This window comes from Abramis brama (assembly GCF_963993115.1).
Source record: "Abramis brama genome assembly, chromosome: 6".
Classification (NCBI taxonomy): Eukaryota; Metazoa; Chordata; class Actinopteri; order Cypriniformes; family Leuciscidae; genus Abramis; species Abramis brama.
This window is the reverse complement of record NC_139968.1, coordinates 5,709,959-5,724,161: the sequence shown is the minus strand read 5'-3', so window position 1 is coordinate 5,724,161 and position 14,203 is coordinate 5,709,959. Positions and strand designations below refer to the sequence as shown.

The window sequence follows — 14,203 nt, the reverse complement described above, 5'->3', positions numbered from 1 at the left end:
TGCGATTTAACATATCACGCAATTCTGACTTTACATCACGCAATTCTGACTTTATATCACTCAATTCTGACTTTATATCACTCAATTCTGACTTTATATCACGCAATTCTGACTTTATATCTCACAATTGCGATTTAACATATCTCGCAATTCTGACTTTATATCACGCAATTCTGACTTTATATCTCGCAATTCTGACTTTATATCTCACAATTGCGATTTAACATATCTCGCAATTCTGACTTTATATCACTCAATTCTGACTTTATATCACTCAATTCTGACTTTATATCACGCAATTCTGACTTTATATCTCACAATTGCGATTTAACATATCTCGCAATTCTGACTTTATATCTCGCAATTCTGACTTTATATCACGCAATTCTGACTTTATATCTCACAATTGCGATTTAACATATCTCGCAATTCTGACTTTATATCACGCAATTCTGACTTTATATCTCGCAATTCTGACTTTATATCTCACAATTGCGATTTAACATATCACGCAATTCTGACTTTATATCTCGCAATTTAGACTTTATATCTCGCAATTGCGATTTAACATATCACGCAATTCTGACTTTACATCACGCAATTCTGACTTTATATCTCGCAATTCTGACTTTATATCTCGCAATTCTGACTTTATATCACGCAATTCTGACTTTATATCTCACAATTGCGATTTAACATATCTCGCAATTGCGATTTAACATATCACGCAATTCTGACTTTACATCACGCAATTCTGACTTTATATCACTCAATTCTGACTTTATATCACGCAATTCTGACTTTATATCTCGTAATTCTGACTTTATATCTCGCAATTCTGACTTTATATTTCGCAGTTTAGACTTTATATCTCGCAGTTTAGACTTTATATCTCGCAATTCTGACTTTATATCTTGCAATTCTAACTTTATATCTCGCAATTCTGACTTTATATCATGCAATTCTGACTTTATATCTCGCAGTTTAGACTTTATATCTCGCAATTCTGACTTTATATCTTGCAATTCTAACTTTATATCTCACAATTCTGACTATATCATGCAATTCTGACTTTATATCTCGCAGTTTAGACTTTATATCTCGCAATTCTGACTTTATATCTTGCAATTCTGACTTTATATCTCACAATTCTGACTTTATATCTCACAATTCTGACTTTATATCATGCAATTCTGACTTTATATCTCGCAGTTTAGACTTTATATCTCGCAATTCTGACTTTATATCTTGCAATTCTAACTTTATATCTCACAATTCTGACTTTATATCATGCAATTCTGACTTTATATCTCAGTTTAGACTTTATATCTCGCAATTCTGACTTTATATCTCACAATTCTGACTTTATATCATGCAATTCTGACTTTATATCTCGCAGTTTAGACTTTATATCTCGCAATTCTGACTTTATATCTTGCAATTCTAACTTTATATCTTGCAATTCTAACTTTATATCTCACAATTCTGACTTTATATCATGCAATTCTGACTTTATATCTCAGTTTAGACTTTATATCTCGCAATTCTGACTTTATATCTCGCAATTCTGCCTTTATATCACACGACTCAGACTTTATATCTCGCAATTCTGACTTTATATCTCACAATTGCGATTTAACATATCACGCAATTCTGACTTTATATCTCGCAATTTAGACTTTATATCTCGCAATTGCGATTTAACATATCACGCAATTCTGACTTTACATCACGCAATTCTGACTTTATATCTCGCAATTCTGACTTTATATCTCGCAATTCTGACTTTATATCTCGCAATTCTGACTTTATATCTCGCAATTCTGACTTTATATCACGCAATTCTGACTTTATATCTCACAATTGCGATTTAACATATCTCGCAATTGCGATTTAACATATCACGCAATTCTGACTTTACATCACGCAATTCTGACTTTATATCACTCAATTCTGACTTTATATCACGCAATTCTGACTTTATATCTCGTAATTCTGACTTTATATCTCGCAATTCTGACTTTATATTTCGCAGTTTAGACTTTATATCTCGCAGTTTAGACTTTATATCTCGCAATTCTGACTTTATATCTTGCAATTCTAACTTTATATCTCGCAATTCTGACTTTATATCATGCAATTCTGACTTTATATCTCGCAGTTTAGACTTTATATCTCGCAATTCTGACTTTATATCTTGCAATTCTAACTTTATATCTCACAATTCTGACTATATCATGCAATTCTGACTTTATATCTCGCAGTTTAGACTTTATATCTCGCAATTCTGACTTTATATCTTGCAATTCTGACTTTATATCTCACAATTCTGACTTTATATCTCACAATTCTGACTTTATATCATGCAATTCTGACTTTATATCTCGCAGTTTAGACTTTATATCTCGCAATTCTGACTTTATATCTTGCAATTCTAACTTTATATCTCGCAGTTTAGACTTTATATCTCGCAATTCTGACTTTATATCTTGCAATTCTAACTTTATATCTCACAATTCTGACTTTATATCATGCAATTCTGACTTTATATCTCGCAGTTTAGACTTTATATCTCGCAATTCTGACTTTATATCTTGCAATTCTAACTTTATATCTTGCAATTCTAACTTTATATCTCACAATTCTGACTTTATATCATGCAATTCTGACTTTATATCTCAGTTTAGACTTTATATCTCGCAATTCTGACTTTATATCTCGCAATTCTGCCTTTATATCACACGACTCAGACTTTATATCTCGCAATTCTGACTTTATATCTCTCAATTCTGACTTTATAACACGCAATTCTGACTTTATAACACGCAATTCTGACTTTATATCTCGCAATTCTGATTTTATAAAACAAATGCGACTTTATGTATATCACCCAATTCTTACTTTATAACTCTCAATTGTGACTTTATATCACGCAATTCTGAAAAAAGTCAGAATTGCGAGATAAAAAGTCACAATTACCTTTTTTATTTTTTATTCTGTGGTTGAAACAAGCTTCCATAAAAATCGCACATTCTCTTGAGAAAGTACATGTTTTGAATAAGTACTTACTTTATAGGGTTAGTTCACCCAAAAATTAAAATTCTGTCAGTAATTACTCTCCCTCATGTTGTTCCAACCCCGTAAGACTTTAGTTCATCTTCGGAACACAAATTAAGATATTTTTGATTAAATCTGAGAGCTGGATCACTCCTCCATAGGCTGCAAGGTAATCTGCCATCCCAGAAAAGTTAGTAAAGACATCGTTAAAATAGTCCAAGTGACTACAGTGGCTCAACCTTAAGTTTATCAAATGACGAGAATACTTTTTGTGCGCAAGAAGAAAACAAAAATAATGATTTTATTGAACTATTCATGACGTGAGTTCACGAGAGCGCCACGACGCATGCGCGAGAACTGAGATACACAATAACCAGTTTAAATATTTATCATCTATAAATACAATTTATGTACTTACAAAGTACATAATTATATTGGATATTTTAATAAATTATGCATTTTATATAAAAAATAAAAAAAAACTTTATTTAAACATGTTGTACATGATGATAAAACGATATGTGTTAAGTCAATCAACATTTTGTTCATTTAAAAGCCAGACGTCATTGTTAATGTTATTATATTAATGTTCAATAAAAAGTGCAAAGTGCTGCTAATTTTATTTGTTTGCTTGGTGAAATGAATTCAGTGTGTGTTTCTGTACTTTTTGAACATTTCCAGCACATTTGAACAAAACCGTGATTGATCACCTATAATCGTGATATGAAATGTTCATACTGCTTCATCTCAAGATGATGAATTATGACAGTGTTTAACCTTATGGTGTTTATATCATTCCTGCAGCACCGAGACCTCACAGACGAAACTCAGAGCAGCCGCACTGCATTATGGGATGTGCACTTGCATGCGCTGCTCTCGTGTCTGTGTAATACTGTTAAAGTTACACCACAACCTCTGGGTAAAGCCAACTAGAGCACAAGGGAGTGGATGACTTCGCTAACTTTAGATTAAACGTTAGCAATTAGCAAATTAATCATTATCCTGACACAAGGAAACAGTTTCCCTGAACTTCAACAACGGCTGAATGACTCATGATCATCTGACTGAAGGAAGAAAGAACGTTTGCTTCAGGCAGGTTTCACTCAGAGTAAACTTGATACCAGTTTGTTTGCATTAAAGTCTCCCTGAAATCAAAATGTAAAAGCCTTATTTTTGTATGGAATATTGCAGTGTTTATTATAAATGCGCATCTTTATTGTTTTAAATTCATGTTCCACATAATCTTGAATGAGAATATCTTCCTCTTGCAGCATCTCTTCTCTTCTGTGATGACGAGGGCGGGGCTATAACCTGTCAATCACATGAGATCAGCCAATAGCAAACCACAACCATCCAATCAACTACACACAGACAAAATCAAGCCCCGCCCACATTTGTTCTTGTTCCTGAAGCGTTTCACTCAGATATACAACACAAAAGAGAAGAAAAGACCAGCGCAACTTCATTTTTATGCTGACTTAATAGGATCACACATGCTAAATTTGATGGATTATGTTTTTATTACAGGAACTGATGAAAAACAACTAAAAACACATGAATACAGTTCAAATGTTAACAGTGCAATGCGTATTGAGGAAAAAGGCAGTTTAATGGTCATCTTGTTCTTATTACCAGGTCCATTCGGACATCTGACATTTACATATAAAGTGTGGCACTCTCAGCTGCATTTCACAAATTTCTTTTTTACATTTTGTGCACATAATTCTGCAGATGTAGTAAGTGCAGGAACTGCTAAACCACTGCAGATTCAGCCTGATCATTACTCTACATTGTGGACACTTAAGAAAGAGTGCAATAACTGATCAAGACGGCATTCAGTAAAACTGGTCCTAAATGTGCATTATATTGCCGGGGACGTAAACCCCTTGCCCAAAAATACACACGACACACCCTTCAGTTCCATGTGCACATGCTTATTATAAAGCAAAGGCATCTGTTAATACTTATGGCACAAATGAATCTATCAAATCTGCATTGATTTTCCTCTAAGAAACAGCTGGAGCATCACTGGTTTAAAGGGTTAGTTCACCCAAAAATGATAATTCTGTCATTAATTACTCACCAGATCATGTCGTTCCAAACCCGTAAGACTTCTGTTCATCTTCAGAACACAAACGAAGATATTTTAATGAAATCTGAGCGATCTCTGGCCCTCCATTGACAGCTACGCAACTACCACTTTGACGCCTCAAAAAGTTCATAAAGAGATCGTAAAACTGAATTGAGCGGTTTAGTCCAAATTTTCTGAAGAGACTCGATCGCTTTACATGATGAACAGATTGATTTTAGTCTTTTATGCACATCAGATATGGTAAACAGAAGCTCAAGCATGAGAGCCAATGAGGTTCATTCTCACGTCACGCAATTACAGTCGAGTTTCTGTTCACGTGCGCTGATCAATGTGAATAAAAGCCTAAATTCATAATCTATTCTAAATTAATAATCTGGATTATATGGATTCGATTCATATGGATTTCTAGTGCGATCTCTTTTTATGAACTTTTTGAAGTTTTGGGTGAATAGACTGTCAATGGAGGGACAGAAATCGCTCAGATTTCATTAAAAGATCTTCATTTGTGTCCTGAAGATGAACGGCAGCCTCACGGGTTTGGAACGACATGATCGGGTGAGTAATTAATGACAGAATTTTCATTTTCGGGTGAACTAACCCTTTAAGGTCATATTAAACCTGAAGATAGTAGTAGGAGTAGATGCCCTTCCTACAGCAGAGGAGTGTGTGTGTGTGTGTGCGCTCTACTTGATGTTGCGCAGCACCCGTCGGCAGTGGCTGCTCTTGAGCTCGGCCAGCGCTCGCTCCAGCTCCTGGATGAGGTGCTGCAGGGTGGAGGGGTCCGTCTGAAGCACACGCGCCCTGAGACCCGCCCCGTCCTCCAGGACCAGCTTCAGGCTCACGCTGGGCTTCAGCTGCTGGCGGAGAGCCCGGCTGGACACCTGCAACACACACACACACCGTTAGGATACAGCGAGGGACCATGTGCAGGAACGCTCATGCCCGGCAGACTTTAACATGTAGGGCCTTTTGCCGTTTAAAAAGCACTTACTGAAGACGCGCAGTGAGAAGTGAACGCTGGACGGCCGTGGACAGGGTTATGTTTGCACACATTTATGCATTTGTAGGAGTTTCCCTTTCAGACGCAAACTTTATTGGAGGAGGGTTTTTAAATGAATCATGCTAGGAGATTTACTAAGGTTTGCGCTCGTCAATTTACTGTTATCTGTGCCATTATTTACCGGACAAGAAGAGCATGTCTTAAACCAGATGCTAATCTGCGCTGCTCTTGGTAGACTGCGCTGGTCATTATGGAAATGATGTGTGTTCTGTGATGTGTGTGTCGTCAGTAGATCACGAGCAGAGCTTTACACTCCTGTCAGAGCTCTTTTGGGACTGCGCTCTCGTGCTAATCTGCCCTGTTTAGTAAATCTGGCCCATTGTTTTCTGTGACATCTGGTTGCTAATTCTCCTCGTAATATCAGTAAACGTGTCAGCTAGGTAAAATGACCTAAATGGTTTTTAATTTTACAAAAAACAAATTTTTAGTTAATTTTATTTAAAAATAAAAAATTTAATTTAATAATAAAAATGTTATTTTTAGTTAAATTTTAAAAAAAATTAAAAAAAATTAACTAATTTTAGTTAAACTAAAAACTAACAATTTTTTTTACAATTATTTACATTGATTTTCCAGCAAAACTGTATATGAGAGTAATGCTGTCTAGGCGTTTACTGTATACAGTCATAATAACTATCATTTTCAGCTATTGCTGCAAATTTTGTTTAAAAATAAAGTTCGTGCTGGGCAAAGATTAATCGTGATCCAAAATAAAAGTTTGTGTTTGCATAATATATGTGTGTGTACTGTGTATAATTATTTTGTATATATAAATACACACATATGCATGTATATATTTTTTTTAATTTATATATAAATTATTTATATTTATATATAATATAAATTATGTATAAATGTATATACATGCAAATATTTCTTAAATAAATACATGCATATGTGTGTATTTATATATACAAAATAATTGTACACAGTACACACACATATATTATGCAAATACAAACTTTTATTTTGCATGCGATTAATCTTTGCCCAGCACTAATAATAATAATAATAATGAATGTAAAAATCATAATTAGAAATATAAAATGATAAATTTGAGTATAAAATTATACATTTAACATTCACAGAAATGTTAAATGTATCCGTTTTGTCATTAGAGGACGAAAAACAATATTTATTAATTATTTGCTTTTATTTTTCTATATTCAGTTTACATTTTAAATTTAGTTAAAGTTTTTGTGTATTTGTCTGTTTTATTAGTTTAAATATTTCTATTTAGCTAGATTTGTTTATTTCAGTTTTAGTAATTTTGGTACTTTATTTCAAGTAGTAGTTTTTCATCTAATATTCATATTTCACTTTATCTGGTCTTTATTTCAGTTAACCAGACTGATTTCTTCTAGACTGATGTTTCTCAGATTGGTGTGTTTCACCTGAACGTCGAGCCTCCACTCCAGGTTGTGGTAATGTGGGAGGCTGGGGGCGAGTTTGCCGAGGATCTGCCGAATCTCCTTCCTGTTCTCCAGATACAGCTGGAGCAGGAGCTGATTGAGCTCCTCTGAGAATCCCAACACCAGCACTGAGTCCTGGAAATCCCCCTCCGAAACCTGCGGATTACACACGGACATGCGCTATGAAGCGAGGGCTCACTGGCACACGGTGTCTGAGGAGGATCAGTGCAGACGCACCATGAGTTTGGCGCTCTCTGTGAGGAGGTACATCAAGCCCTCCACCCCGTGCTGGACGCTCTCCGCGGGCACATTCAGCTTCCCTGCCGCAGCAACAGATCAACACGCCCATCAGCAACAGCACAGGGACGGCACACTCATAATTCATCAGATCATCAACAACACTTCACTCACGTGCCGCTCCCTCGAAGATTTTAGGGTTTGAGCCCTTTTTCAGAAACTCCACAGCAATTCGGCCAAACTCTCCAACAACTGGCAAACAGAAACCACACTGAAGATCATGATGCTTTATTATTATATTGATTATGATGAAGTTTGTGTGTTAAACATTATGAACAGACTCTGTGTAATAGGAACCGTCAGTCTATATTCTCTCACACACAAAGAATATGCCTGTTATATACATTATACCTTGCTTATATATTCGACATGGAATACAAAAAAAAATAATTAAAAAAACTTTATATTTCACAATTCAGACTTTGTCCACAAAACTATTAGACAAAAAAATATCTGATTTGCCAGATATAAACTCGCAATTCTGAGAATAAAAGTCTGAATTGTGAGGTATAAGCAATTATAATAATTTTAATAAATCATAAGAACACAATTAACTTATTATTTTATTTATATTTCGTTGCGGAAATAGCTTCCATAGTTTACAGTGCAAAAGTCTTTTCTTTTTTTCTTTAGAAATGAAGAGAACGTTTTAGCATTTATGTGAAACTAATAAATGTTATTTATAAAACGCAAAATATCACATTACATTGACTATAAATATGTGGAAACACTGAAACAAAAATAGAAGATAGTTGTGTTCTCAAAGTTTTTAACCCCACTGTTAAGTAACCGTCACCTTATGACGGGCATATTTATTACACGTAAACAGATACTATATATAAACATAAACAGTAAATATTATGTGGTTTCCTGCAGTTTTTGAATCACTTACCCGCAGAATCCACCTCTGATAAGAAACCTAAATGCTCCTTGTGTTCCTCAGATAAAACTAACAGCATTTTCTGACGCTTTTAATATATCATCACACAAAATAAAGACAATATTTGTGAATGAAATGTTTAGTGGAGCTTCTTCTGCATGACGGTCACATGATCAGCGGTGCGCCCCTCAACACAGTCCGAGTGAAACAAGCGAGCAGAGCCGCAGTTCAGTTCCACTCAGTCGACGACCTTCAGCTGTTGAATCATGCTTTACACATATCAATGCGCTTCTAAAATAAGTAATACATGTTAATATGTGTGAAAATACACCAAAATTACACAATAACAACATATTTCAGTTTAATTTCTATTCGTATTGTTTATTTGATTCATTCATTTTTGTACATCACATGTCATGATGGATTTCACATGACAGTTTCTGTGTTCAAAGATATTGACATGTCTAAATAATAAAAATAAAATAAAAATAGAACTGACAAATGATGAATAAATGAGAGAAAATACAATTCAAATATGGATATAATAAGAGTGTATAATGAGGCAATGGTACTATCAGATTGTATATATGTATATATATATAGCTCGGTGCTTTAATGAAATAGTAACTAAATAATAAAATATTAAGGAATAAAATTTACATTATTTTACTACGCAATATAGGCTACTAGTCGGTGAACATCATAGCAGTTACAATGACTGGATTGCTGTCTTGACCAGTCAGTATCCAAGATCGGAGCTACATCAAATCCCGGACAGCTAAAGAGACAAATATAGAGTCTATAAAGAGAGAAAATATTTTTGATGCTTTTACTAGCGGCACCAAACTGAATAAGAAAAACATATTGAATGTTTTAAAACAGGGTTCCCAAAACACTCCCAATCTGATCCATCACATCCACATCTCTATGATCCGATGCTTTCTGAACTGCTGTTTTCTTCACCGCTGTCAGTTTTGTTGTGTGTTTATGTCGTTATTGAGAGGAAAGAGAGCAACACATATTCACATGTTCATCTAAACGCTGATCTCAGCATCGTGGACTTCATCGGGATGTTCACTAACAGTACAGCGCTAGTCACGTATTTCAAACTTATTTTTACCCCTACGCGGAGAACGAAAATAACTTTGCTGACAGTATATCGTATGGTTACGGTTAGCATTTAGGTCAGGGATTAGTATTTGTTTGAGCTTTGTGTAGGCATGGCCAGAGGGGTTAACTAGCCAATCACAGAGTCACAGTTTTCACACTTTTCAGGAAGTCAACCTCCGAACGGCTCACCCATAGTCTGGGAAACATGGAAGTATTTAAACATTGTTATTGTTAATAACCAACCTAGCAACGGTCATGTAAGTGGCTTTTTCTCCGAGAGTTCGGCCACAAAGCAGTTTAAAGGTTTCCTGAGGGATGTCAGCTATCTTGTCTGATTTTATAGGATCCACTGATGAGGAAACGCCTGCGCCTGGTGTCTGGGAAAGAGTGAGGTAACGGCCAGTCCTCCACGCTCCCGGCACTATTTTCAGCTGGCAGGATTTCCTCTGGGTTCTTCCTCCCACATGCCCCGTTTCTCTCGTCGTCTCCTCTTCATGGGGGAGGAAGCAGCTGTGGCAGTGTGAGTGTGATGCACTCTGGGAAGGCGGAGGAAGGACCCACAAAGGGTGATGTCACTGGGAAGCCACGGATGAGCCTTTGACCTCTATATATCCTCTCTCAACGCTCTACCTCTGGGAGGACATCTTCTGCATGGGAAAGCCATCAATATGCACCGGCTCACCAACCGTTATTCCCAATGGATGGCATCGTCTTGCTTGAGCCTTGTGTATCCAGGTCATGTTCATAAGATAGATGTGCATTGGTATAGAGAGAACCCAGGAAAGTTGACAATAGTGTAAAGTTGTCCGACATCGGCTGTATGTGCAGGATATACTGAGTTGAAGATGTGGTCCTTCATCCAGCAGAGATGTGAGCAGCTCCCGTCGGATCATCTGGCTGGAATGAGAGTTGTGTGTCATTGGCATAGCAGTTGCAGGAAAGAGAGATGACGCTGAACTGCTTGTTTGTGTCCTCTCTCAGAAACTCATTCAAGCCTTCCCAAGTTTCCAGGAGACATTTGCCTCCTGTGACAGAGAATCTTTATTAGTGGCATTCACTGAGAAAATGTGCTTATTAATCCTCAATGATGTGCAGTGCATTATCCAGGTACCCATTCAATCAATTCTGGGCTGGTTTTGTTGCACAAACCTGGCAACCCTGACGCTTGTACCAGCCGCGGCGCTACCATTGGGCCCGGGTGGGCCTGGACCCACCCATTTTAGGTCCGGGCCCATCCATTTTCTACTATGGTTTTGTAGGTTTCTTCATTCAGATCTATTTGCGATCCATTCCATTCTAAACAAACAACGCAGTTTACATGCTTCTCCTTGTTACATTATTCATTAAGATAATAATTAATAAATGCACGCATAATTATCAGTGAACTTGATAAATGTTGCAGATATGTTTTACATGCATGCACAAATAAATGCCTTTCAACTTATGTGTGCAAAATTCAGAATAAAATGAATGTGCAGCAATTTGTACAAATAGAGAGTCTGTAGGCCTACTGTGTTGTTGCCATTAAATAGTAAACATTTAGTTTCATATTTGTTAAAATATTATAATGTTATTTTTTCATCTATGTTGATTATGAAAAGTGAACCGCACGAGTAAGATAGGATGAGCAATATCGAGAGACATGGAGCGGGTCAGACATGATTTTGACCACTTAATTAAGTTTTGTTTTGCAGAAAGACTTTTTTTAAAGTGAATTTCGTTTTGTATAAATTGTATCTTAATTTTAATATTTTTATCAACCAATTGCCTGGATTTAATAAATAAAAAGCAGATATAGCAGACAACACAATCATAGAGGCGCCCGCGCGGTCACTTGCATTGCTCGTGAACAGGAGCGCATCTCATCCTAACTTAACGAAACTCAGCATATGCCTCACAGACATGAAACATATCTTAAGAAAGCTTGAAATGTCTTTTTAACAATTTAAAATGAAAAGAAATAGGCTACTCTCTGATTATGTAATCCATGATGTGCATTTCTCTCTATAGGCGCGTTCACTACGGAGATGGCGATCGTCAACTTCATCTTTACAGCTGTTGTTGCTGTTAATAAACTAAAAATAATAGGCCAATAATTTTATTAAACAATAAATTAAATGAAATTGTAATTGTATTAAAAAAGCAACAAAAAATTCCTGTTTAATTTTTTTTTAACCTATGCTAATTACGCATTAAATTCAGGTAGGCTACTGAGTCGCTGTCCTCAGTGCCGCAGAAAAGCGCTGAAACGGAGATGAAGGGGAACACGTTTTTTTTTTTTTTTTTTGCCTTATTTTAACTGGCCCATCCAGTTTTCTGGGGGCCCACCTACAATCAAAATCCTGGCGCCGCTAGAGGCTTGTACGTGTTGATGTTGTGCCCAATCCCTCTTACACACTCTCCATCAGACAGGACTGCCATTTGAGGCAATCAAGCATAATCGACTGTATATAAAGTTAACATTCGCCATCTCCTTAGTGTGTCCTCATCTATATCTAGTGAGCTTCCAGGAGTTTCCACAGAGAATGAGAAAGTGTCTGATAGGATAGAAATCCACTGTAAAGAGATTAGTGTTCAGGGAAGGAGGAGGTGGGAACCGGCGAACGTTTCAACACTTTAATTATTAAATAATTTCCTCTCTTGTCTTGCACTGTCGTCGCTCCTCCTTTTCTTCCTCCAGATCTCCGTCTGTGAGACTCGAGCCGGTGCGGCGCGCAGGTGATGCTCATTAACAGTCGCACCGTTCCCACGGCTCTCGGCCTCGCCCTGCGTGCCACATCCACTACCTCTGATAAACTAATAAATAAAAATATTCGCGTGTTAAAAAATAAATACGACCTCAATCACGTTTACACACGGCCTCCCAAACTTTCGTCCGTCATAAAAAGATTCAGATCGGGTTTCGATTTTCTGCATTTTTCGCACCTAGCAAGCATTTTGAGGGGTGCTTTGACAATTCAGAGCCACCGAATGACGAATACGAAAAAACGCATATGAATTATTTCATATGTATTCTAAATGTATTTCGGACATATGAAATGTAAGGACCTCCAGTCTTCAGATTTTGGCCAGTCGAATCGTATAGTGCATGATGGCACACACTCTGAGATTTTACATTCAGACTATGATTCATTTCATACGGAGAAGATCAAACATCTCTATGAACGAGGTGCGTGTTTTTGCGTGAGTTTGATGTGTTCAGAATGAGTTGACAGCCTGTTAGAAAGTGATCCTCATTGTTTAGTGTCTGATGCCCAGTTTGTCTCTGTAACCATTTACAGAGTCAGAAAGTGCATGATGCCTACACACATGTATATCTGTATAACTTCTGTGCCTCTATCAGTGATTAGATGCTTTCACAGATGTAATTTACCAGTTTGCACAGTCCCTGAGCAGGTTTCAGTCACAGAGATGAAGGACGCTCCTGGTGGACAGTCTGAAGGAACTGACGGGGGAACCAATCTCAGGGACACCACCGACTTTAGCTTGGACACGAAGGATCTCAGTAAAGTTACTGGTCCCATTATGTGAAATGTCTCTGAACACATGAAGAATTGCTTTGTTAACTTCCTGTTTAAGGCAGAGCTTGTTTACTTATATAAAACCAGACAAACAAGTGGAACATTGTCTATTTAAAGCAGAGGTCTCCACTGTCCTGAAGAGTTTAGCAACAACCCTAATCAAACACACCTGAACCAGCGGATCAAGCTCTTCAGGACCGCTCGACAGTCACAGGTCTGTGTCGGAGCCGTGTGGAAGAGCTCTGATTTATAGTGCACATTTCCCACCCAGTGGTGACTCCTGCTAACTACAGCACAGCAAACATTACACAAATGCGGTATAAACAAATGCTTGAAACTCCCCCAAAATAAAAAGTGTGGTCAGGAGGTCAAATTAAATATGACATGATATTTTATATTTATATGTTTATATTATATAAGTTTTATTTGACATATATGTTCAGAATAACACGTATGTCAGGATGGGTAACAGGTCTAGACCACTGGGGTGAGACCGGCCAGAATCCACATTTTAAAAGGCCTTTTCACTTTTCATGCTGTGTTAATTTAATGTTAGGTAATAGTTCACCTAATAGTTCTGTTTCTAACAATGATCCACCAAATTGTACTTTGTTAACAGTGCCATGAATGTGGATTAAAATATCAACCTTTATTTTTTACACTTAGACTTATCTGACTGTGTAAATTACAGAAGTTATAATATCACAAAATCTTTTATAATATGCCATTTTTGTATGCAACACATAATAATCTTCACATGTTATAGTTCACAAA

General features: G+C 36.6%; 1 protein-coding gene across 1 annotated transcript; it reads right to left on the bottom strand.

The window, feature by feature from the left end:
• Window positions 1–4,558: 4,558 nt before the first annotated feature.
• Window positions 4,559–9,008, bottom strand: commd2 (COMM domain containing 2). The gene is made up of 5 exons (XM_084117468.1): window positions 8,811–9,008; window positions 8,033–8,110; window positions 7,859–7,941; window positions 7,604–7,777; window positions 4,559–6,030 (listed from the first exon to the last, which is right to left on the bottom strand). Exons 1-5 carry the CDS (start codon window positions 8,875–8,877, stop codon window positions 5,833–5,835), a joined length of 600 nt encoding a protein of 199 aa, XP_083973594.1. The 5' UTR covers window positions 8,878–9,008; the 3' UTR covers window positions 4,559–5,832.
• Between the last annotated feature and the right edge of the window lie 5,195 nt (window positions 9,009–14,203).